The sequence below is a fragment of the Octopus bimaculoides genome, chromosome 7 (genome assembly GCF_001194135.2).
Source record: "Octopus bimaculoides isolate UCB-OBI-ISO-001 chromosome 7, ASM119413v2, whole genome shotgun sequence".
Taxonomy (NCBI): Eukaryota; Metazoa; Mollusca; class Cephalopoda; order Octopoda; family Octopodidae; genus Octopus; species Octopus bimaculoides.
The window spans coordinates 47670689-47697911 of record NC_068987.1 but is presented as its reverse complement, the minus strand read 5'-3'; the positions used below and the strand labels follow the sequence as shown (position 1 = coordinate 47697911).

At 36.8% G+C, this 27223-nt stretch overlaps 1 protein-coding gene across 9 annotated transcripts in view; it reads left to right on the top strand.

The window, feature by feature from the left end:
- LOC106883384 (AP-1 complex subunit sigma-2) overlaps nt 1–27223 on the top strand; it is a 101984-nt gene that overhangs the window by 12091 nt on the left and 62670 nt on the right. For 5 of the 9 annotated variants that reach the window (XM_052969616.1, XM_052969615.1, XM_052969614.1 and 2 more), the window contains exons 2-4: nt 6253–6431; nt 10559–10667; nt 14767–14904. In XM_052969616.1, coding sequence (XP_052825576.1) covers nt 6253–6431; nt 10559–10667; nt 14767–14904 — 426 coding nt within the window. Of the gene's footprint in view, nt 1–6252; nt 6432–10558; nt 10668–14766; nt 14905–16389; nt 16501–27223 lie in introns of all 9 variants that reach the window. The other 4 variants (XR_008264606.1, XR_008264605.1, XM_052969610.1 and 1 more) reach the window with 2 other exon arrangements.

The window sequence follows — 27223 nt, the reverse complement described above, 5'->3', positions numbered from 1 at the left end:
ATATATATATATATATATATATATATATATATATATATGCTTACTATAGCCTCAGGCTGACCAAGATCTTGTGAGTGGATTTCGTACTCGGAAACTGAAAGAAGACTGTCGTATATATGTGTGTGTCTGTGTCTTGTGTTTGCACCCCCACCATTCCTTGACAACTGATGTTGCTGTGTTTACATTCCTGTAACTTAGCGGTTTGGTAAAAGACACTGACAGAATGAGTACTAGGCTTACAAAGAATAAATCCTGTGGTTGATTTCTTCGACCAACGACGGTACTCCACCATGACCACAGTCACATGACTGAAACAAGTAAAGCAATAAAAATCTATGCCATTTTAATCCTGAGCAAGGCCGGGTATCTCTGCTAGTTTACTTTATAAAAGTGTCATCCTCCATATGCGTTACATATTCATATCAATGTAGTCTTCTCTTACACACACTTGATTCTTGTCATGTTTATTCTATAAGCTCATTTGTGCTGTCATTCATGCACACTGGTATTGCACATCCAGCAGAGCATGCTTACTTTATTTCTTTCTTGATTTTGCAGATCTTTCAAGACCCATATCTCACTACCATGTAGCATCGCACTTCACACATGGGCATCATACAATTTACTCTTTGCTCTGAGGGAAAATCCCTTTGTTGCTAGCAGAGGCAGTAACTTCTCAAATTTTTTTCCACCCTGTTCATACTCTGGCTGCTATACTCTTAGAGCACCCATCCCTTCTACTAATTAAGCCTGTTAAAGAACAGAAGTTGTTGACTGCTAGAGAATTGCCTGGGCATTGAAAGGCATCTACATTGCACTTAACACACATGAAATTTACTTTCTCTATTAACCTGTCTGTGATCCTACTACACTTCTTGTGTGTCCCTAGTTCACACTGGGTGCTCTATAGAATTCCTTCCTACTCTTTTCTGTATATTGAGAAAGACTATTATGGTAGAAGCAGAGTCTGGTCTTCTTTCCTGCTTACTAATACTTTAGTTTTTTCTAAATTCACTTTGAAGCCTCTTGATTCCAGATTTTGTCTCCATATTTGGAATCTCTTTACTATTCCTACTACAAATTCAACTTTAAGAGCTAGGCCTCAACATAAAGCAGCTCCCATGGGCAGCTATTCTTAAATCCTTTTGCTATGGCTTGGAGGATTATAATGAATAGAATAGACCCAAGAACTGAGCCTTGGTGTACCCCCACCTTCACATTAAATATATTACTATGCTTATCACTAACCCTCTTTTAGCTGACTGTGCCTCTGTACATGGTCTTGCTACGGAACTACACTCTTTTGCATAGATGCAGCAACAATGAGTGCCTCTTGCAGCTGGTGTTCAGAGAGCCTACCATCAATGCTGACACTTGCATTCATTTCATCATGGGGTTTTTCACTAATTGTTTTACTTTTCTTGATTAGGGCCAGCCATAAGGTGGCACACTAGGCGAAATGCTTAACGGTATTTCGTCTGTCTTTACATTCTGAGTTCAAATTCCACCGAGGTCAACTTTGCCTTTCATCTTTTCGGGGTCGATAAATTAAGTACCAGTTGCATACTGGGTTGATCTAATCAACTGACCCCTTTCCCCAAATATTTGAGGCCCTGTGCCTGGAGTAGAACAAAAAAAAAGATTAGGGTCAGCCATAGTGTACAACACATAATAAATGTTAAAAATTAAGTAATACCTGTGCCTGAAGCTTTTTAAGATAAAGAAAGACCTTATACAGAGCCAATCCTCTGAAAACAATGTATGCGTTTTGTCAGAAAGGACTAATCTACATCACTAGATACAAGTGAAATTTCAGGTAGTAACTAGTTTTCCTTCTCTTAGTAAGATGTCAAAAAGACAAGGGTCTCTAATTCTTAGCTGTTAGAAGGTCATTCTACTGAATTCATCTGCCTTTTGACACATAACAGTTTTCCACTGGTTTGTAAACGTCAAGAAGTGAAATAGGTTACACAGCATCAGAGCAGAACTTTGGTTGGAATTTTATCAGGATTTGTAACCTTGTTAAGTTTTGAGTTCTTATATCATTTTCGTCCGTTGTTTTCAAAACACATTCTAGGGTTTTATGAAGAGGTTATCTGGTTGTTGATGGATGGTCATCAGCATTTGGTACATAGCACTCCTCAGCAAAGACCAGGAAGAAGGCATTGGCTTTACTTTTTGACCATTATGTAGTCACTTATGCTACATTTGGTGACGAGTGTAGGGGTGGAGTGGAGAGAATATGAGAGTGGCCTGTGTCTAAAGCAATAGTTTATGATGTTCTACCATTTCCAGTGTTCTTTTTCTCAGAAATAGCCAATTAAGGCAGTGTTCTCTTGAAACTTCCTTTTCGAAGCATAAAGCTTCACTTTGATGCCACTACATAAGTGCATTTAGTTTTACCAGTACGACATTATGGCTTGAAGTGTCCAGATGTGCTAGAGTTGTTGGCTAACTTCAAGCCAGCTTGATACATAGTAAGGTGTAATTCATAGATTCATTCAGATGAACTTTACCTCAGCTTAATGGAGAACTGTACTGTACAATAAAATATGTGGTTTATTATACAGAATGCAGTGTAACAGTAAATTCTGGTGAACAGAGAGAGAAATAGCTGTCTTGTGAGCTGTTAAGACTTTATTTATAGGTATCTCTGGTGGTGCTTAATGCAAATATGAGGTGATGGTTGTGAGATATCAAGCACGAAGTGCTTAAAGCAATGCTGGGTTTAATAGTGAACTTGCTGAAAATTTTAGTGTTCAATTAACATCCAGACCTCTTTATCCCCTTCCTCCTCTTTATAATTAGCACAGGACAGAAAGAGATAAAGAAACTGCCTTGCTCTAACACACATACACTTACATGTGTACATATGTATGCATCTATCCATCCACACATGCTTACACTCAATGCAAGAAGCTTGGTGCTATATTGCTGTGAAATATTTATGTAGTGAATACTAGAGACCTACAGTGACTGGACAGGAACATGTTGAGTTATATTTGATATGCAATTTAACTCAGCTGTTTTTCTAATCTAAGAGAAAGTGACATCGCTTCAAAGACACAGCTTAATGTTTGATGGAGTGACAGTTATATTAGTATGGGTGACTGCTGGGTCGGAAAGTATTATGAATTCAGTAAATGAGGATTTGAGATAAAGTAGTTTTGTGAAATATGAAAGTGCTGGGCATTACATACAGTATAAAAATGAGAGACAGAGAAATATTTTGTCCAACCCATTATACTAAATACTAGCAGAGATACCCAGCATTGTTCGGGATTATAATAGCATAGTCTGTATATAATATATTACAGTTATGTTGAAATCGGTAATATGGGAAAGTGCAGTATTGACAACAAAACATTTGTGGAGTAAATGATGGGCTAATTCAACTAAGCAACTTGCTATGCATCCGTTTGGAGTATTTCAGGTCCTAACCTATCATTGAAAATTGGGGGTGGGGGTTATGGGATTTTTGAACACACTGAAAAGCTGTCAGTGGATATACTCTCTTTTGCAGCATTCAGCACTGTGTCTAACCCTAACCCATCATCTGAAATTTTAACACCTCCTTCGGGTTTGTTGTCCTACATCACCCATAAAGTAAATTCGGAGGAATTATGGTTGTTCATTTGTGGGTAACAGGAAACCAATGAGGTGATAGACTTGAATTTTGACGTCGACGTAAATTCATGTTTATCTATCTTCTTAGATGTACCAAACGATGTCATTTGAAATGCAGATTTGTATTATCTGATATTGTTCAGAAAATCCTTTGACTGGATGGAAGTGCCTTCTAGAAGATCCATCAGAGGTTGAGAAGGAGCTGGTAGTGCTGGCAATGTTACCTGACCAGCACATATCATTTGTTTCAATTGAAAATTTTAAAGCTCTACAGAAACAACAATTTGTGTTTAGCACACCAATTTGGACAGTTATCATCTTTATAAGAATGGGATGGATCATATCTGAAAACAGCTTCAGTTGTTGTGAAGAACGAATTTGTACGTAGTCTGTTTCTGAGAGCTATTCTATTGGATCTCTGTCTAATCATTAAAACATTGATTTAATGATCCAGTATTAAGTGCTGCAACATGCATTTGCTGATCTTGAGAAAATCTCATTTCACTTCTCTCTTCAGACTCTCACCTTTGGTTTTCTATGATCTTCCTTACTTTATACTTGTTTCTGGAGAGATTACGTCTTTTCTTTGGTGGCATACTTTTTTCAATATTGTAAACAAAAAATTATGAACATAGAAAGGAATTATACATTAATCCCTATTTTTGTAAGCAGTTGTATGTATATAGTATGTTTTTATTTTTATATGCAGTATAAATTAATCAAATAGAATGACACACCATTCTGCTGTGGTGGCTTATTTTGTGTTTCTCCTGCTCATTCCATAAAAATTTATTTGAAGAGAGCAGAAATTAAAAGAAGAGAAAATGAAAAGGACAGAAAGAAAGTGAAAGATCTATGTGTGTTTATATAAAATAGACATGTATGCGTGTGTGAGAGAGAGAGAGAAAGAGAGATAGTGTGTGAAGGTGTGTGTCATGATGATTGATGTATTTTAAGGTACACACACACATAGAAAATGTGACGTCTTTGTATAAAATGTTTACGATAGTTGATTTATGGAAAAGATTATAATGTTAAATTTTTGAAATGCAAATATGTGAATGGAAATTAAGTTGCATTTGTAGCCGAAATAGTACTGAATCTTTTGATACCCCATTCATCAAAATCTGTAACTCGGTTTTGGAATGCATAAGGAACATATATATATATATATATATATAGGACAGATTTTTTTCAAACTGAAAGTATTATCTCGCATTACAAAAGAGATGTAATACTGAAATAGTGTAAGAGATAAGAGATTGCTCTGGGTTTGCATTAGGCAAGAAGTTGGAAATTTTTTTGGCCCAGGACACTGTATGGACCTTGGCTTTTGTATTTGAGGCCTTTTGCTTTAAGTATTTTATTTCTATTTTATGTATGAGCCAATGAGGGAGACATGGTAGCTAGACCTGGTAGAAATAGCAGCCAAATCTCCCTCAGAATACCCTACTGTCTTAATCCGGCAATTCTGCCTATTTAGTTTGAATGAGAAACTGTAACTAAAGATTAAGATTATTAACCCCAAAATTTTACGTGTTTTAATAGCAATCAATTTTTTCTCTTTTTTGCTTAATTAAAATGGTTGCCTTTTCCATGTTTTTCATGTCAGCTGTAAAGGTGAAGAGGGTTAACTTAGCCGGTTAAGTAGTGGAGATGTTTGGTGATTGTGTGTGGTGGTTACTTTTGACTGTTTCTTCTCAATAAGGATAATTGATTGATAACAAATCTTAACACAATATATATACAACTTCAAGTGGAATCGGACATCGTAAGAGAGACAGAGAGAGGAAAGAAGAGAGACAGTATAGCGACGGTTTTGGCTGACTGTCATCCTGTACTCACCTTGTTGCCAGTGAAATGGTATCTGCTGGCTGTCTGAGCAATTCATTGCTTTTAATGGCAGAAGAAGCAGGACAAAAATAGCAATTCTCACTTTGAAATGGACAATTTTGAAAATCTATTTAGATTACGGAATGCCCCGCTCTCTCATGTATCCATGTTTAGAATTTCAGCGCGATCAGATAAACGATACTTGAGTTATAAGTGCAGAGACAGACAGAACAGATTTTATATATTAGATTAGGATTGGAGGACAAACAAATCCAAAATCTTGATCTTCAGTAGATGGTTCTAACACTAATGATTCCTGACATTAGCACTAAGCTACATGACTAGATCTAACATAATTTAATGTCCATTCTCTTTGCTTGCATGGGCAGGACTGTTCAACAGGATGCAGTGACTCCCATGTCTATGACTAGATTACTTTCCTAATGACCACAACTTTAGTATGTTCTGGGTGCTTTTTCAGTGGTGCTAGCACTAATAAGGTCACCAGTTGACTTGTGAGACTAAAGGACCTAAAAGGACTTGATTGATGTTTAATCTGTCAGCTCTAAAAGTATGAAAAGTAATGTGATAAAGTAATAATCCTTGATGTGAGGAATGAAATTCAGCCATAAATTTTCAGGATGGGACATAATTGTTCAATATAATATTGGTATTTAGTTCAACTCAGGAGAAAGGCAAGGTAGAATCTTTAAAAACATTTTGTTTGATCATCTTTTGATTTCTGCTCAGCTCATATCCTTTATTTTTTTTCCTTTTCTGTTTCTTTTCCAGATGCAATTTATGTTGCTGTTTAGTCGTCAGGGGAAATTAAGATTGCAGAAATGGTATGTTGCTCACCCAGACAAAGTAAAGAAGAAGATTACCCGTGAGCTTGTCACTTTGGTTCTTGCCAGGAAACCAAAGATGTGCAGCTTTCTGGAATGGAAAGATTTGAAAATAGTTTATAAAAGGTATGTAGCTCTGTTTATTCACTGTAGTAATTTTTGCAGTTCAAGTGGAAGTAGCAGTGAGAGAACTTCTAGAAAATTGATCTTGTAGAAATAACAACCTAAATTTTCATTTCACATCTTATTCTCAAAATTGGAAGGACAGACACATTGGATAAGGTAGTTTTAGATTCACTATCTAAAAGAGATTGATTGGCTATAGTAGTGATAGACAGATAAACAGAAAGTTAGAGAGGTAGAAAGGTTGATAGAAATAGTGAAATATAGATAGGTAGGTAATTAGGTAGGCAGGCAGACAGGCAGTTTGGCAGGCAGTTAAGTAGGTAGTTAGGGTTATGGTTAGGTTTAAGGTAAGGGTTTTGATTAGTGTTAGAATTAATGTTGGGTTTAGGGTTGGGTTTTAGATGGTAGTGATGCAATGTCGGGATGTACTCTCAAGGTACAAGATGACAATATGAATGAACAGGTACAGATAATCAAGGAGGGTGTATGAATCAGTAAGTTTGCAAGTGACAGAGATGGGGTGATAGGTGAATGGGGAATAGGGCTGAATGTGCAGTTAATGATGAATCAGTTTTTGTGAGGGGATGGTGAAGGAAATAGAAGTGAGTTGGTGGAGAGAAAGTGATTTGTGGAGGTGGTGGAGAGCAACAGTATAATAAAACTACAGACAGATGAAAATAATGGAGATGATGCGAAGTGTGGTGGGGAGAGAGGGATACACAGTGACAGTGACAAGAAGAATGTAGGAGTGGATATAGTGAGTGACTAAGGTGGAAATGGCATTGATGGCTGAAATGAGAGGGTATTCAGGGGAAAGGGGTGTTTGGTGGAAATAAAGTGGGAGGAGTGATACAGAGAATCTGGAATTGGTGGCAAAAAAGTGGTTCCTCAAAAAGAAATAATTGGAAGCACAGAAGCAGGATGAAATATATGTAAATTACAGCAGCTGAGTAAAAACTACCGTAGTCAGAAGAGTGAGGGAGAGGAACATCAGTTGTGGGGAAGGCTAGACAATGACAAATTGGGTGCAGGGGCATAGATATAAATGATATGCTTGTAGGACTTCACCTGCATGAGACTGACACTCTTGCCAGGAGAAGAGACACAGCTCATAAGATATCACTAGTAAGCTAAATTTTAGCCATTATAATCCTTTCAGGTCTTTCATATTTTTTGTTATTTGTGGGAGATAAGTTATTCCAGTCAACCTGTGGCTGTGCTCGAGTATTGTGTCAGTTTCTTTCTGCATGCCACTCATTCCATTTACTTACATGTCTAGTATAGATATATGGGAGACGCAATGGCCCAGTGGTTAGGGCAGCGGACTCGTGGTCATAGGATCGCGGTTTCAATTCCCAGACTGGGCGTTGTGAGTGTTTATTGAGTGAAAACACCGAAAGCTCCACGAGGCTCCGGCAGGGGATGGTGGCGAACCCTGCTGTACTCTTCCACCACAACTTTCTCTCACGCTTACTTCCTGTTTCTGTTGTGCCTGTAATTCAAAGGGTCAACCTTGTCACACTGTGTCATGCTGAATATCCTCGAGAACTACGTGTCTGTGGTGTGCTCAGCCACTTGCACGTTAATTTCATGAGCAGGCTGTTCCGTTGATCGGATCAACTGGAACCCTCGACGTCGTAAGCGACGGAGTGCCAACAACAACAATAGATATATGAACAAGCGCACATCACTGTTAACTTCTATGTAGTCCCTCGTTGTATAAACATTTTCAGACTTTACAGCCCTCTTCTGGGTACTGTGACCCTCCTTGAAAAGAAACATTTTTTTTTAAATACTCCACCACAAACATTTATTCACCAGTCATTATTTCAAGGCAAAGGAGGTACTTAGATTAGATCTATGGGTTCTTGGTCTTGCAGCTGAGAGACAGACAGTTGTTAACATATTGTATCATAATAGAACATCTGTTTTACTGCTGTACAACAACAACAGTGTTGCTTGTTATGTTGTTTAATCTCCAATTCTGGTCAAGAAAACTTGTGATGAAAGATGTTCCAACTGTAACTATCTTGTCCTTTTTTTTTTCCCCTCTGACATAGGCAAGGGTGTGGATGTGTAGTTTACTTGGGCAATTTCATTTACAAGAAATTAGTAGACAGAAACTCTATGTATGTATGTATGAATGTGTGTGTTTGTGTGTGTGTGTGTGTATGAATGTTAACATTCTGCATCTTTGCATAGCACTGTCTGAGCAAATTGTTGATGTCATATTTACATTCCCTGTAAACACTAAGGTACTATAGCTCTGCACTTTCAAAGACCAGTAAAATTTAAAAATGAAAGTCCTTTATTTGAAAAACAGGTAAGACTTGGCAACAGGAAGGGCATCTTGCTGTGAAGTACTACCTCAGTAAGTCTCCCTATGTGTCCTTCCTTTTTATTTGAAAATGGTACAGTACAGTGTGAATAAAGGGCAATTTGGATACTAATTGTGGCAGCTTGAGCTACTGTATAGTGATGATTACAGTAATGACTGAAATGAGGACATATTACATCATTATTACATTAATAGAATATCCCCCATCATATGACAGTTATATCGAGAAATTTACTCTTGTCACCCAGGATAATATCAGTTAATGAAGCATATGTCAAATTTCTTGGTGCCTTTACAAAATGATGAGTTAAATTCTAATTTTCAAAAAATATTTATTGCCTTAAAATTAAATAAAACAAATTTCTCATTTATATAACTCCTCATTTACTCCCTCTGCTCCTCCTCCTGCCACTACACCTGCACCTCTTATTTTAACTTTTTGTCCTTCTTTTGCACTCCTTCCTTTCTCTATTATGTAAAGTGTGACTGATGAAAACAACCAGCCAAGTTATATCATCTGTTTTGTTCAAAAAGCCTCTTCGCAGTGAATTCTTTTCATCCTGCGCATGCACAACCTGGTTATCACTGCGTGGGTGGCTGGGTGTCAGCCATTGTCCCTCAGCCATTGTGTACCCTTCAGTGTGTCCAACATGCTAACCACTGAAGAACATACATTTTTAGTTGAACTGGTGTTTTGAGCTGGAAACAAATACACAGATACTGTGAAACAGAAGTTCAGTGAAACTTTTCCAAATATTGTTGTTCCACATTGTGACACTGTGCAGGATTTTTTAGGAAAATTTAGAAACACAGGCTCAGTAGAAGACGCAGCAAGAAGCAGTAGGCCTACTGTTCTTTCTGATAAACTGTTGGCAAGCCCAGCCTATCAAAGTCCTTACGCAAATTGTCACGGGAAACAGAACTCAGCCTGGGAAGTGTTCACATGGCAGTAATAAAGTAATTGAGTTTCTTCTATACAAAGTGCTGGACATTCAATAATTGAAGACTACGTATCATGCTAAAAGGCTTTGTTATTGTCATTGGTTTCAAAACTTTGTTGCCGAAAAAGGCATAGAAATGCTGGATGGGTGTTTTTACGCCAATGAGGCTTTGTTTCATCTGTCAGGATACATGAGTTCGCAAAACACAAGGTTATGGAGCACTGAGAATCCAGACGTGATGCATGAGCAACCTCTGCATCCGGCAAAAGTTGGAGTATGGATAGCAATTTCGAGAAAGCGTATTGTGGGACCGATATTTTTTGAAGGCACCAGCAACACTGAGAGATATTGCTCAAATATTGTCTATCCATTTGTAGGCCAACTGACTGAAAGTGAAATTAATAATGCATACTTTCAGCAAGATGGAGCTACCGCACATACTTTGCACACCACCATGCCGCTACTTCAAGAGTTTTTCAGTTAACGGGTTATTTCAAAGGGACTTGGCCACCAAGATCACCTGATTTATAACATCACCAGACTTTTTTTTTCTGGGGAGCAAGTGTACAAGAATTGCCTGAAAATCATAGCCTTCACATGGTCTATACCACGTCAGACTCTCCAAGATGAATTTCAAAGCATGTGTAGAAGAGTCAGCTTATGTATTGAAAATGAAGGACAACACTTTCAACACCACTTATAAGGTTTTTTTAAAGTCTTAAATATTCTTTTGTCGTCTCATACCATCTTATGAATATTTATTTTGCAATAAAATACTGTGGAAAGACTTTTTGAATACCCTGTATATACAGAATTAGTTTGCTCACAGTTTGTCATTTTCTTTTCAGATATGCCAGCCTTTACTTCTGTTGTGCCATTGAACCAGCTGACAATGAATTATTAACACTTGAAATCATACACAGATATGTTGAATTGCTTGATAAATATTTTGGCAGCGTAAGTATTGTTTGGCCTTTTCACTGTTATGCATATACTTTGAGCTTTTTGCGAAAATGTTTTACACAGAAAAAGAATTTTTGTTATATTTGCAACTTTTATCTATGATTGCTAATAGATGCAGCTACAGCTGTGTGGTAAGAAGTTTACTTCCCAACCACATAGTTCCTGGTTTAGTCCCACTGTTTGGCACCTTGGGCAAGTGTCTTCTTTTATAGCCCTAAGCTGACCAATGCTTTGTGAGTGGATTTGATAAAGGGAAGCAGAAAGAAGCCCATCATGTGTGTGTGTTTGTTCCTGTTACCTTGTCTTGACATTGCATGATAGTTGTAAAAATGAGTGTCACTGTCATACAAGCAGTGTCATTCATTTTCAGTATTCTGCAGGAACATATCTGGCCATGAAGAATATTATCTTGCTTGGAAACAAGTGAAGGCTGGCAATTCTCAAACTCTGAACTATGCAAATATAGAAAAGTAGATGTTATGATATATATATATATATATAAACTTATATTACCATTTAATATCCATTTTTCCATGCTTGCATGGGTCAGACAGAATTTGTTGAGACAGCTTTCCTACAACTGGATGCTCTTCCTGTTGCCAACCACTACCCGTTTCTAAACAAGATATTTTCCCATGTTCAGACATGTGATTCACAGAAAACTAGAAGCAAACAACAATGCTTGTATAATGATGATGTTCAGTTAAAACCAACATGTGATGCTGAAACAAGAACACACACACACACACACATTTTGTGTGTGAATGTTTGAAGAAAAGGAACAGAGATGCAATTCAGCACTATACTCATTTCCAAAGTGGAAAAAAAAAAATCCATTTCATGAGTTTAAAATAACTTTGTGTGTTTGTCACCATGTCTTCACATCGCATGACAGTTGTAAGAAAGAGTGTCATTCATTTCCAGTATTCATGTGTGGTCATGGGGAAATATTAGCTTGTTTGGAAACAGGTGGGAGTTGGTGATAGGAAGAGCATCTGGCCATAGAAAGTCTACTCTAATAAATACTGTCCATCTCATTTAAGCCTGAGAAAGTGCACATTAAAATGAATAATTATGTATCAGTTTATTTGAAACTGTCATTGTTGTCTGTGACAGTTATTTCTTAGCTATGTTTTATTTGTTTCTCAGCAGTAAGCTTGACCCAGTTTATATGTTTTAAGACTCTACAAAAGCCCTTAAAATAAAAGTTTCATTCATAGAGTAAAAAAATAGTTTTTAGTGGATTTCTAGAATAGCGGGATGTATAGTTGCTCTTAAATACAAAAACCCTCCCTGGTGAAGAATGTAAACACCCCCCACCCTCAGCATAGACTAGTCATTACTGACTTTAGACTCCAGGCCAGAAGGCTGCCAAGAAGCAGACCGATCTGGAAAAGAAGGATTTGGAAGCTTAAAAGCCCTTTGTATGGTCAGAGATTTAGGGACATCCTAATTGAGAAATTTGAGTGGGAGGAGGAGTTACAGATTTGTGACATAGAGGGCAACTGGAAATTCTTGCAGAACAGCTTGCTGAGTGCCAGAGTCCAAATCTGTGGCTGGTGCAAAGCCCCTTCCAGACCTAGGGTAACGTGGTGGTGGAACAATACTGTTGAGAGGGCCATTAGAGCAAAGAAACAGGCTTGGAAGAGTAGGGGTAGCAGGGAACTGTATCAGATGACCAGGCGGGAAGCTAGGAGACAGGTATACTTAGCCAAGGGAGAAGTGGCAAAGAAGTTTGCCTATGTTCAGTGACACGAGGACCAAAGAACTGAAATATTTCAGATTGCAAAACAGTTGTGAGAGAAAATTGTCATGTCATAGAGAAATGTGTCTGTGTAGATGATGGTGCACTTGCATTTATGATTCTGCAAAGGAGGGGGATTGGAAATGCCATTATGAAACGCCGCTCAACGTGGAGAATGAATGGGAGGAGTAGAGTCTGCTAAATGTTGACCCAATTGAAGAGCCAACTACCCGAATCAACAGTACCCTGGTAGATAAAGCAATTAAGGATATGACGACAGCCACCCCCCAACCCATCAGTAATTACTGCTGAGATGCTTAAAATATCTGGTGGTGTGGGTTATGGTCTAGTTACCTGTATTGTAAATCAAGTGGTTCACGAAGGAGCCATACCCAATGACTGGTGTAGCAACACCATAGTCAACTGCTACAAAGGTAAAGGTGATGCCTTAGAAATAATTAGGGGTATCAAATTGTTGGATCAGGTGATGAAAGTCACAGAGAGAGTCATAGCCCAACTAATTAGGGAGAGAGTTAGTCTAGATGAGATGCAGTTTGGTTTTGTGCCAGGTAGAAGCACCAGTGTTGCTGTAGTTCTGGGAAGACAACTGCAGGAGAAACACCTAGCCAAAGATAAACCTCTGTACTTGCTTTTGTTGAGTGGAGAAAGCTTTAGACAGGGTCCCTCAATCCCTTATCTGGTGGTCAATGCAGAAACTAGGGATAGACGAGCAGTTGGTGACAGTTGTACAAGCCTTGTACAGGGACGCTACCAGTAAAGCGAGGGTTGGCAACAAGTACAGCAAAGAATCCAGGATACAAGCAGGGGTTCACCAAGGATCGGTCCTCAACCCCCTTTTGTTCATCATAGTCCTCCAGGCAATAATAGAGGCATTTAAGACAGGCTGCCCTTGGGAGCTCCTCTATGCTGATGACTTTGCTCTTATAACTAAATCACTACCAGAACTAGAGAAGTTCCAGGTGTGGAAGCAAAGTCTAGAATCAAAGGTCCTTGGAGTTAATGTAGTAAAAACCTTAGTCTTAGTAAGTAGGAAGGCAGACAAATCACAAATCCCTTCAGGTAGATGGCCCTGCTTGATCTGTAGAAAAGGCATAGGTAGAAACTCCATAAGATGCACCCAGTGTAAGCTTTGGACACAAAAGGTGCAGCAATATCAGAGGAAGGCTAACTAGGAAAATAGCTTTTACAAGTAGAAGATTGCACAGGTATAATATATGCTGAAAATGTGCAGAAAATAGACTCCATCAACTGCCAAATCAGACTGGAATCTGGTGCATTCTTCTGGTTTGCCAGCCCTAGTCAAACCATCCAACCCATGCCAGCATGGACAATGGACATTAAATGATGATGATGATGATGATGATAAATTAGTCGGATATGATACAAATGCTTTAATTATAGCCCTTCATATTCTGCTGGGCTCAGCTTTTCATTTTGTCCTTCCAAGAACTGCAGTCAGTTTAATACACTATAATATACCTCACAAAATTGGATGCTTTGTGCCTGTCTTTTATCTTTTGTTTGTTTCTGCTTCCTTACTGGAGCTCTACATTGAAGAGATTATTCACACAAATTGATCGCAATACTTATTTTTTTCATGTCTGGTATTTATTCTATCGGTCTTTTTGCCAAACTGCTAAGTTATGGAGACATAAAGAAACCAACACTAATTGTCAAGCAGTGGACATCATAATCATCATCTTTTAACATCTCTTTTCCATGCTGGCATGGGTCGGATGGTTTGACGAGGGCTAGCAAACTGGATAGCTGCTTGGTTTCTACAGCTAGATGCCATTCCTAATGACAACCACATTATAATGTGTTGAGTGCTTTTAACATGTCACCGCACAAGCATTTTCATGTGGTACTAGCACTAGTGAGGTCATGTAACCCACTCAACAAAACACCCTCAACTGAGTAGAGAGTAGTATTGTTGGATGTGGCTTTGTGCTAGGTGATAGGCAGTTCAAGGAACAGGGACAGATGTCTTGCTGTAGGGGAAAAATGTGGTTACCCCAGCTAAAAACGATGGTGGTGAAGAGGTCTCAGTGTGCCCTCAAGTTACAGAAAGGTGAATATAAGAGAGGTGGGTAAAAAAGTTTGGGAGTATGAGAGGAGATGAACACACACACATTGTAAACTTCCAAGCATTTTCTGTCCACCAAATTCACTCACAAAGCATTGTCAGCTTGAGGCCATAGTAGAAGACACTTGACCCCCAAACCACATAGTAGCAAAGTGAGTTTTTGTTTTTTAAAAGTATATTTTCATATTGTTGAATAATTTATGCCCTGAATGAGCACAATTTCATTTTGTCTCTATTGGCAGGTATGTGAGCTTGATATAATTTTTAATTTTGAAAAAGCTTACTTCATGCTTGACGAGTTAATGCTTGGCGGTGAAGTGCAGGAAACCAGCAAGAAAAATGTGTTGAAGGCCATTGCTGCACAGGACCTATTACAAGAGGTAAGAACAGCATTCTCACTATTTTACAGACTTCACCAAAATAACTGCAACTATGCCATAGCTTCTGGTTTTACTATCACCAACTCCCACCCAGTCCAACACCATTATTATCATCAGTGTGTGTGTGTATGACTGTTTCTCTCAAACCACTGCCATCATCAGTATCACTCTGTGTGTGCATCTGCTTTTATCATTGTCCAAAGAGGAACCCTATTATCCATAGTCCATGTTGACCCTGTTCCGTTTGAAGGGTGGAAGTAATTTATCAAAATGTGGTCTATTTTCCTATTTGTTTGACTTTTGTTTCTGACACACATGGGACACAGCTGCACCATCTTCCTGTGCATGACAATTCATTTCTCTACCCAGTTCTACTCTCTCTTTACAGGAAATGTTTCCTGCCTTTCACACACACTTACACATTACAAAAACACACTTGCACACTACACACATGCTCTTGCACAATACATTCATGTACACACTTGCACAATACTCATGCATACACATGCACAATACACTCATGCACACACTTGCACATTATACACACACTTGCACATTATACACACACTTGCACATTATACACACACTTGCACATTATACACACACACACACACACACACATATCCATTTGCATGTTTCAGAACTACTTGCACTTTGCACAAACAGTTGTCCTGTCTGCAGTTGCACATTGTACATTATGCTCACATACTCATTGCACCTACATGAACTCTACACCCATACGCGTTACACTCACTTGCTCATTACAGTCATACATTACTCACACTTTGCACACTACACTCTGATTTGCATGATACATCAACCTCTGTATTACTATACTTATTCACTTTCATTTCTTTCTATATCATAATTGATTTAAGCACACATTACACAATTATTCTCACTATACATATTCTTACAGCAAAACTTGAATTTTAAAATACTCCTTCAGCATATTCATTTTTATTATTGCTATTATTATATATTTTGATTGAAGTATTTTAATGCTTTACATATATTTCTGTACTCTAATCATGCCATTTATTTATCAGTAATGAAATTGGGTCAAAGAATGCCTTTTTCAAGTATTCAAACATTTGCTAATATATTTGCCTGTAGTTAGAATTGTTGTTGATGGCTGGGAGTACTCAACCATGATAGAGATCCTTCTAAAGTCCTCAACTGTAGTCAGAACCATCAATAACTGGTGTATTAAACCAGAACTGATACTCTTGATGGTTTGGATAACTTCACATGGTTGCAGTATGCTACTATGGTGAGAATACCCAGCTACAGTTGGAACTCTTTATGTCCCAGCTATTCGAATTTGGTACATAATCCTTGTAGTTGGACATTAACGATTATATTTGAAAGGAAAGCCTGACCCTCTCCACCTGAGTCTCACTCCATATTTATAATTAGTAATGATAATATTAATAAAACGTTCTTACTTTTATTTTAATATTTTCCTTCTGACTGTCATTTCAGTTGGGAGCTTCCACTGTCAAAGATTTGCCAGGTAGTGGTATTGTCTTATACTACTGAGCAAGTGTATTAAGATGTGAAGCTAAAAACTCTCAAGTTAGTTTAGACATTTTAGTAAGTGGCAGAAATTTGGTCAGTGCTCTCTTTTTGCATTAAGAACATGCCTCAACTTTCTCTTCTCTAAAATTTTCATTCTCAATGACTTCTGTATTCACATCCTTTGCTAAGATTTTACGCTTCACTTACACCGACAAAGATAGCAGAAGTCAATGTTCACTATTGTATATACCAGTTAAATTCCTTGTCCAGTTATGTCCCTCACTCTCCAAACACTTTTCTCACTTCCAAAATCAGCCTTGGAATATTAATCTTTGCAGCTACTCTAGTTTCATCTACCTTTTGATCATTCAAAGCAGATAATTAGTTGGACCTCCATCAATTCTATGTCAGTTACCTGTGGCACCAAATATGTTTTACTTGAAACCTGTCCAAAATGGTTAAGGTTAGTTGACAATTCTCCCAGGTATATCCTTTCACAGTCCTCACATCATCAATGTCTATAATCCAGTCCTCTCACCCTTCTCTCTTTCCTGGGTGGCTTACAAAAGGCTGCATTACAGCCAAAAAATGTTTTTCAAGGAGCTGATTCAGTTTTTACAGTTGGAGGAGTTGCAAGAAATAATGTCTAAATGTCAGGTCATGATTTATTTATAGACTGTATTTCAGGGATACATCATTTGAAGAGGGCTGTAGAAATCCCCCATCATTCAGACAAGAGAGACACCACAAACAAGTCTTACTGACTGACATTCTATATTCCACTTGGTTTGTTTGTAGGTGCTCATATACTGCATCCCACAGATTATGAAGACATGCCCATTGACAAAAAAATTCATCTGTAATTCTCAAAAGATTACCATGAAGATAATGATTAGAATCTAACATAGTCATTAGAGTGGGTAGGTCTGCATCATGAATTGATTAGGAAATGATAATGAAAAATTGCAATGATATATTGATGAACTATGAAAAGAATGAGTAATTAAGATTTCAAGACAGTATCTTTTATCAGAGAATGTTATTAATTCCATTTCTTTTACCTGGCTTATATTTTAACCCTTTTGATACCAAAAAGGTTAAAATATAAATCTTTATTCTATGATACAAATTTCCTATTTCAAAATAGTCTAAATTAAAAATCTTCCATCAAAATTTCATGTTGATTTATGTTCCAAACATTAGATAAAGGTTGACAGTTATTTTATTAAATTTTTCATTCTTTTCAAGATTGAAACAAAATTATTTCAACATGGTAATGAAAGTGTTAATTTAGTTATATTTTGATCAGTGGCATCTTTCATAATGTCTGGAATTTAATCAAGCTCTTTAAGTACTAGCAGTATATCGAGGTCAGTTCCACTGAACTGAGCTCGTGGGGTGGGGTTAGACAGCTGGAATTCAAAAACTGTTTCTACTCTTTGGGTAGTTTATCCTAAAGTTACCAACCAACTAGTTATCAGAGTGGTTTTAAGATATCTGAATTAAAAGTGAGTGGATTTGATAAACAGAAACTGAAAGAAGTCCGTCATCTATATATATATATATAATTATATTTGTGTGTGTCTGTCTGTCTGTCTGTGTTTGTCCTCTCATCACTGCTTGACAACCAGTGTTGATGTGTTTACATCCCCATAACTTAGCAGTTTGGCAAAAGTCTGATAGAATAAGTACTAGGCTTTAAAAAATGAGTCCTTAGGTCAGTTTGTTTGACTAAAACCTTTCAAGGTGGTGTTCCAGCATGGCCACAATCAAATGACTGAAACAAAAGAATAAAAGAATATGTGACTCAATATATAATGTAGTGTGGGTAAGAAGGGGAAGAAATAGACTACATATGTGACTTGTATGACCTAGCGTAGATAAGAAGAGTAGTTAAGAAATGGATTGTGTATGTAACTCACTGAAGGGCATAGGGTAGTTAAGGGTGCATAAAAAGTTTATATATGTGACTTACTACATACCATAGGGTGTTTAAGAAGTTTGGTTTGCAACTACATAACTTCATGCCCAACCTCACTGTCTGATATTTTGGGTGTCTTTTACTATTGCTTTGTAAGTGAAATTTAGTTGGCAGAAACTGTGTGGTCATCTGATAATGATGGGGTAAGGAGGAGATATTCTTATTCTTGGTTGGTAGGCTTAATCTGTTAATTTAATATCAATATTTGTGTTTCCACCCCCTCGTTGGGTGCCTTATTTATCTTATTTCAAGTATTCAGTCTAGGTCTCTGAAGAAAACTTTTCTTCTCTGCCAGTTTTCAATCCCTGAAAGGGAGCCCATGGAAACTGTTCTTTTTTTAATCTAAAATATACTCTCCTTCATTTTCTACAATGCTCTTCCATCTATCTGGTAGACTTGCAAGGCCTCTAAAATTCACTTGTCCGTGACTAAAAATACTCCTGCAGTACTGTTCTGACCTCGTCTACAGAATTCATATTTTTTCTGTCCAAATGATTTTGAAGACTGCAGAATAAATGATAATCAGATGGAGCAATATCTGGTGAATATGGTGGGTGGGGCATCATTTCCTATTCAGACTGCTCCAGCCTTTGGAATGTCATCCTTGCTGTATGTTTCTGAGCATTATCCTGATGGAAGAACACTTTTTGTCTTGAAACCAAATATGGTCGGTTTTCTTCTAGTGCTCAAGCTGCTTCCAGTAGATCTCCTTTGTTATCATTTGGTTTGGGTTTAAAATTTCAAAGTGGACTAAACCTTTCATATCCCACCAAAAAGTTAACACCTTACGTGGATGAAGACATTCTTTAACCTGGGATGCTGGTGTTTCTCCTTTCTCTACCCACTGTCTTTGGTGTTTGACATTTTTATAGAGAACCCATTTCTCGTCACCAGTCTCTAGTCAGCCCCAAAAATATTCATTTGTGAGATGTGACAGCAAAGAAGCGCACACATTCACTCTTTGTGCACGATTAGACTCAGAAAGTTTGTGCGGAACCCATTCACCCAATTTTCTGACTGTTAAAATCAAACTGCACTCTTCAAAACTTGTACCAAGAATAAGGACATGGTAAAATTACTACCTGCTTCTAGAGCAAGTTGATGCAGGTAGTCTATCCCATCCCTCTCCGACTTTTAGTTCATGCAGCTGAAAAAAACCGCATTATTTATGGGATGACCCAATATAATAAGTACATTGGTTGAAGTTGAGCATATTTAATTAACAAGGAAGATCTTCAGAGAAATAAAGACTGATTGAAATGTTAGAATTCTCTTCTCTTTACATTATAATCTTTCTTCATCTTTAACTTGCTTGGAATCATTCTAGCTGATGCAACCACAATTCTTCTCAAATAGTAGTGCTTTATAACCTAGAATAAAGTAATTTGGTTAAAATAGGATCATAGATCATGCAAATTAAACCCCATAAACTACTTTGAACCTTTCAATGTAAATCTGTACAAACTGCTTTTGATTTCTTATTACATAGTGGGATCACAAATTGAGATCTCAACTAAAAGATCTCATTGTGATAGAGCAATGCTTGGGTAACTGGAGAAAATTCTCCACTAGAGTTTTGTTTCATGAATCTTTTATCAAATTGTTTTGACTGTTCTTAACACCCATACAATATAACCAATAATAATAGAATTGATGGAATTTACTTTTAACACCTTTATTAAAAGTATTAGTTGGAAAGAATTCATCTGGGACTGTGTGTATGTGTGCATATACATATATGTATATATATATACACATATATACTCATGTTCTACAGCAACACCTCAGTCACCTTCCCCACCACCAACACACCCATCATACTTTCTCTTTCTCCTCTTTTAATATCTTCTCTCATTGCCTTCTCACCTTCCCCACTCTGTTGGTCATGTTGCCCTGAATAAACCTAGGTTACAAAGAATAATGAAGACTCATTTGTCTTGAAAGCAACCTCAAGAGTGTTGGTGCCATAATAAAATTCCCTTACTATGCTGTAATGTTGTTGGCAAAATAGCAGAAAATAGGATTAGGAGAACCATTTGGACATTTTGTCTGTCCTGTTGAGGACATGGCAACCCTTCATGTTGGTGCCACAATAAAATGCACCCAGTACATTGTGTTGTGTGGTTGGTGTTAGAACATCATCCAGTCATTGAAACCATGTCAAAAATAGAGTGTGGAACCAGCATTTGATCCCCAAACCTGCCTAAGAGGGCAGTAACTCCAAGTCAGAATTGACTCAAACTAGCATGGAAAGCAGACAAAATTATGATGGTGAATATATATTTTGAGAATAATTGTGTAAATTATACTTTGGTTACTTAAATGTTATTACATTTCTGTTTATATATTATACCTAAATCCCTACCTTTTCAAATATTTGAACAACAGGGGTGCTCTTTGTTTCGTATTTCTCCATCCTCACCCATTTAGGTTCCATTATTCTGAGCTAAATCTTGTGAAAAAAGAAAATATTTTGATAATTAAGACCCGCATCTAATAAGTTTTGTTATTTTTGTCTTTTTACACACACCTTAACATCTATTTATTACCAATGCTATTTATTTAATATTTTTTGTATATATTCTAACAGCTTAGTATATATTCTACCAGCTTATTACTATTTCAAATATTTTTCATTAACATGATTAAATTAAATAGAAGAAAAAGAAACCTGCAAAGCTCTATTTTGCTTTTTTGCTTTCAGTTTAATTAAAAGAACTTTTTTTTTGACAATTTTATATATTTTATTGCATTATTATTTGAATTATATCTTGTCATATCTGCTATCTATATGTATTCTCTGTCTCAGGTACCATACATTGCTTTCTTTTGCTTCTTGGTATTATGTTCTGTTCAGCAAAAAGTAATAAAAAAGGGGTGTGGCATGTTTTTAATAGCTTCGCTTATTGCATCTCATTTACATACTTCTGCTTGGTTGCTTGGTGAGAATTTTTTGTTATTTTTATTTATTCATTTTCTTTTGTCTAATGGCTAACATTTTTCGGCTTTACTCCACAAATGATATAAAGATACTTTGGTTGATATGAAAAGTAAATTTTGCATGAAATGTTTGAATTCTTGTGTGTGTATATCTAAATATGTATGTTAATGTGTATTTGTAAATATGTATATATGGATATATAGATGTGTATATATGTGTGTATATATATATAGGTGTATATGTGTGTGTGTGTGTGTGTGTATATATATATGTGTGTATATGAGTGTATATGTAAGTGTGTATATGAATGTATATGTATGTGTGTATATGAGTGTATATGTATGTGTGTATATGAATGTGTATACATATATGTATGTACGTGTATACATGTATATGTAAATGTGTGTGTATGTATGTCTATATGTAAATGTGTGTGTACGTATGTCTATATGTAAATGTGTGTGTACGTATGTCTATATGTAAATGTGTGTGTACGTATGTCTATATGTAAATGTGTGTACATATGTGTATATGTAAATGTATGTGTATATATGTATGCGTACATGTGTATATGTATGTATGCATATATGCATGTGTATGTATTTATGCATATGTATATGTGTATATGTTTAATTTGTGTTATTGGCTTCAGTTGTAAAATTACTTTTTGTTTCAGTTATTATTATTATTATTATTATACAAGACAGTCATGTGTCAAAACATTTAAATTCCAGATTGTTTTGAAGTATTTCATAAGATTCCTAAATATTCTGTTTCAATCCATTAGGGATGACTTTCATTTTCATCCTTGTTGAGTCAATCAGTTGTGCACATACAATTGATGTTTATGCTAATTGACTTCACTCCTCCCCTGCAAATTCCTCACTTTGTACCCCAACACGACCACAACTCACTGGTTGGAATGAATAAAAACATGTAGTACAGTAGAAGATATGCACGCTGGCTGTCTCTAGTATCAATAGGACTTAGAACAAAATGAAACACTGTCAGACAAGAACTAACAGTTCAGATGTTTCAGTAAAGCCATTAATTGTAATTAATCTTTGATTAACTTCTTTGTAAAACAACAAAAACGTTAAGTGAATGAGAGAAATTTCTTGCTGGGTTGCATGGTTTCCTTTTTACATACAATTAGTCGCTTTACTGCAACCCTCAATTCCATTCTAGATCCACTACTTGCAGCAATGAACTTTACTGCACAATAGCACCTATTTAGAATTAAATTAGTCATGGAAAGTAAATTGCTTTTACCATGGACAACACCTTGTAGTACCTGCGAAAAAAAAAAAGATAATGAACAGCAAATATTTTGGTTAGTTCTCCTTTAGTCACTCAGAATTTCACAGCAAACAGTTTCTGAATGCTTGACACTGGTATATAATATTTATGCTATTGCTCTAATGACAGGAACGATTCAATTAACTTTTTAAAGAATTCAAACTCATGCGCATTAATGAACATATTGATAATTATCCTGTCTTGCATGGCACCAACAGCAACATTTTATTTTACGTGTGGCAGTCACAGTTTAGACAAGTCATCAGAAATATGTCTTCTCACCTTGTCTTATTTCTTCAACCAGAACCTTCAAATGCTTTATTTAATTTTGGTAGATTTTGAATTAAGACTCTCACTGTAAGACACTAAGCATTCTTGCAATTTAACCCATTTTGCTTGGTTCTATACAATCATTGTTTCTCTTTAACATTTAGTCCTAGCACAGTATAGAGGTATAGCAACTAGTTTATCTTTTCTTAACCTGTTCTGTATCATTAACAAGTTTCTCTTGTTTCAAACTCCTGCTTAAAGCCAAGATAAATCCAGATACTATCATGATTTTACTTACCTGACCAGTATTTCAGTATCGCTATCAGCTAACCTCATTTATTTAATGATCTATTTTTACAGTCCCCCACCACATATGCCAGACCTCATAATATCTTATCTCTGATGGTGTCCACAGCTCCAAAGCAGCCAAACTACAATGAAAGCTTCAACTTCAAGACCAGAAACTAAATCAGCACTGAACATCTGTTGAGCTTCTATATGGCACAAATGTGATGCACAAAGTATTGCTCACATATCCTTAAAAAGAGCAACTGCTCTGCACATCTAGACAGCTTCTCCCTAAATACTTATCCAGCTGATTAGCAAAGAGTTTACATCCACCAGTCTACCAGCATTCTGGAACCAGCCTCTATCATTTACAAAGCTATTCCTCTGAGTTGTATACTGACCAATATATGACCCTTTCTTTTCTCTATTAGTCGCTTACTCTATCTTGAACCCTGAACTAAATACTTCACCCTCAAAACAAGAGAGCCTCTTTGCAGTCACTTGACCCACTGCAAAAAATTTTCAACTTTTCTCCAAACCGTCCATCTAGCATCTTAATAGCTGACATACCGGACAATACGGTTGGAGGTACAGTCTGAAAAAGATCAGACTATCAAGGCTTGAATGTCTTCCCCCATAAGTATACTCAACCAGTGTTTACTTGTGAATTAAACCACCACCACTTCAGAATGAACCTTTTGGAACTCTTTTTTGTTTCCTCTACAAAAGTTCATCCACATCAACCTCTTGTGTGTCTGGGAAAGTCTCTGATAAAGGTGATAAGAATGCTCTGAAATATGCTCATTCTAAACACTGTATATTATCATCACTATTTAGATTTCCTGTATGATGTGTATATACTGTGTGTGAATATGCTCAGTGGATATGCACATGAAGCTTTATGAGTTTGTGCGTACAAAAAGCATTGAATTTCACATCACATGCAAGAAAAGAAAAAGAAAATGTATATTTAGAACATATGTATAACTCATAAGCTGAAGACAGTGACCAGTCAAGTTTTATGTTATATTAAATGTTCATCAATTAAGGTTAAAAAGAAAAAGAATGTAGATTTGACATTCATGACATTATTGTTTCTGTTTATTGTGAGATTGTAGTCAGTTATTTGACTTTTCATGGTCAGAGTTATCCAGAAATGGGTGATCACCTTTACTGCTATAGTGTAATTGCTTCATTGCTATACAGTGTATAACCATGTGGTACATGGATTATCTTTCTCTCTCTCTCTTCATGTATATATTATTTTTTGTTGAATTAACTGTACTAATATTTAATAGTCAGCCATCACTTGTGAACAAGTATATACCTGCTTTCACTAATTGTTTTAGGTGCATATGCCATTGGGAGCTTACATTGACATCTTTTTGACTCTTCAACCCTTTGATCCAGTAGTACACTAGGCTGTGACAACTGGATGGAGAGAGAGCTGCATCAGCACTCTGCTGGACCTCATTTACAGCTGAGTAGGCTGAAACAAAGCAAAATGAAGTGCCTTGCTCTGTTCAGGAATTGAATCCATGGCATTTATCATGAACCAAACACTCCTAACCACTAGGCCACATGACTTCATTAGCTATATTAATATCTAAAAGCTACATTAGAAAAATACCTAGAGTCTGGAGAAACTAGTGGTTTTTCATTCGTAAAAAGCAGTTCTTTTGTTTCAATCATTAGACTTCAGCCATGCTGGGGTACTTGCCATGAAGAAACTTAGTTGAATGAATTGACCTGAGTTTTCCTTGTTTTTTGGGGGTTTTTTCCCTGGTACTTATTCTATTGGTCGCTTTTGCCAAACCACTGAGATACAGGGATGTAAACACACCAACACCAGTTGTCAGATAGTTGTTGAACACACACACACACACACACACACACGCACACACACACACACACACACACACACTACTTTCAGTTTCTGCCTACCAAATCCATTCATAAGGCTTTAGTTGACCTGAGGCTATAGCAGACAACACTTGCTCAAAGTGCCACATACTGGGACTGAACCTGGAACCATGTGGTTGGGAAGCAAAGACGTTTTGGGAAGGGCCTTTCTTCAAGGAAATATGATGGAAGCTGGGAATTTTATTTACAGCTTTCTGAGAAAAGCATTGCCTGGAATGTCATAACTTCTCCTTGTGCAGACATAATATTTGATATTTTACAAAATTTATTAAATATCAAATACCTTGTATTATTCATTGACTTTTTTTTTAGTTCTGGGTTAATCCCTTTAATGCTGGCTTTGCCTTTCTTTCATCTGGGGTTTGATAAAATAAGTACCAGTCAAATATTAGACATTGCTTCATCATGCTCATCACCCCCAGAAAAGAAACAAAACAAAATGTGCTTTTGAACTTTTTGTAAAACATTATTGTTGCTTGGTCTGGTGAATGCTGTTGTGTGGTAGTTAGTTGTTAGCAAACAATTCCTTGTGTTTCATTCCCAATTTGTTGGAAATGGCCTGGGTGACTTTTCTCATCACCTTGCTATAATGAGCAAATGGTCCATTCTTACTATAAGAAATCACCATTCATTTGCAGTTTACAAATGATGTATAAACAAAGATTTTAGCTTCAAGCATTTGTTTCACTTGTCATACTTGTCTGTAGGCTTCATTCAGTCTAAGTTGCCTCTAAAGAGTTAGTTGAAATTAAACCAGCAAGGGCCCTTCTTTATAATTCAGCTGAGAAATAATGCATATTGTCAGGTGGTGCTATTAAACTGGCTTTGGCTTGAATTACTTCAAGTTGTTTACTATCAATCCACTAAAGTTATATGTCCAGCTTTTCATTGATATTTAGCAATTGTCATTGTTTCAACATTTGTGATTTCAATGCTGACATGGTTTACGGTACGACATATTAATTTCCATCTTGTTTCTTGTGACATTTATCTGTGACATATGCAATGCCCTTCCTGCTTCCCAGCTATTACTTGATTTACAAATAAGGTACTTTATATAGTTCTATATTTAAGGGATGAGGAATTATGTACATTATTTACATTATTCACATTTGATGGATATTTATCCTCATGTTTGTTTTTAACACAACGTTTTGGCTGATGTACCCTTCAGCCTTCATCAGGTGTCTTGGGGAAATTTCGAACCTGGGTTCTCATCCCAAAGGTATTTTTCAATGGTATTATTATTCAGGGCTTATAAATCTAATATTTTCCTATCCTTCCTTAATACCAGTTCCCATATGCTATTCATATCTGCATTCAGTCTGCTTAGGAGGTTGTTGTGTCCTAGCATATGTGCTGCTTCTTTTAGTTATCGCATTTTCCAGTAGTGTTCTCTGTCTATTATTTTGATTTCATCCCACAATGAGAAACTTGATGGAAATGTTGACCTTCTGTGTAAAAACTAACTACTTCAGTGATATATATTGGCAAGAAGAGGGTTTAGCTATGGGTTCACCTTTATCACCAATAATAGCCAATATATACATGGAATACTTTGAAAATTTGGCTTTAGGATCAACACCACTAAGACCAACCCTATGGCTGCGATATGTTGATGATACCTTTATACTCTGGCCTCACCAGGAAGATGTCCAAGTGCTGCTAGATCATGTGAACTCAATAAAGCCATCCTTACAGTTCACAATGGAAAAGGAAACAGACAGCTAGCATTCCTGAACGTGTTAATAACATGCACCAAGTACGGATTCAGGACATCCGTACACTGCAAGCCGACCTTCACTGGACGATACCTCAACTTCAATTCCCACCATCCATACAGTGTAAAGAGAGGGATTGCTCAGTACCTAAAACATCGAGCAAAGACTATAAGTAGCGATCGTGATACCCACCACAAAGAAATGATCAAGCTAGGTAGCAATCTATTAAGCAACAACTACCCCCAAAACATACTATCCACTTCAATTATGAAGAACAGATAGGATGAAACCAATAAACTGTCCACAGTCTGTCTACCCTATGTGAAAGGCCTCTCCAAAAAGATGCAAAATATATGCGGCCCATATGACATCAGG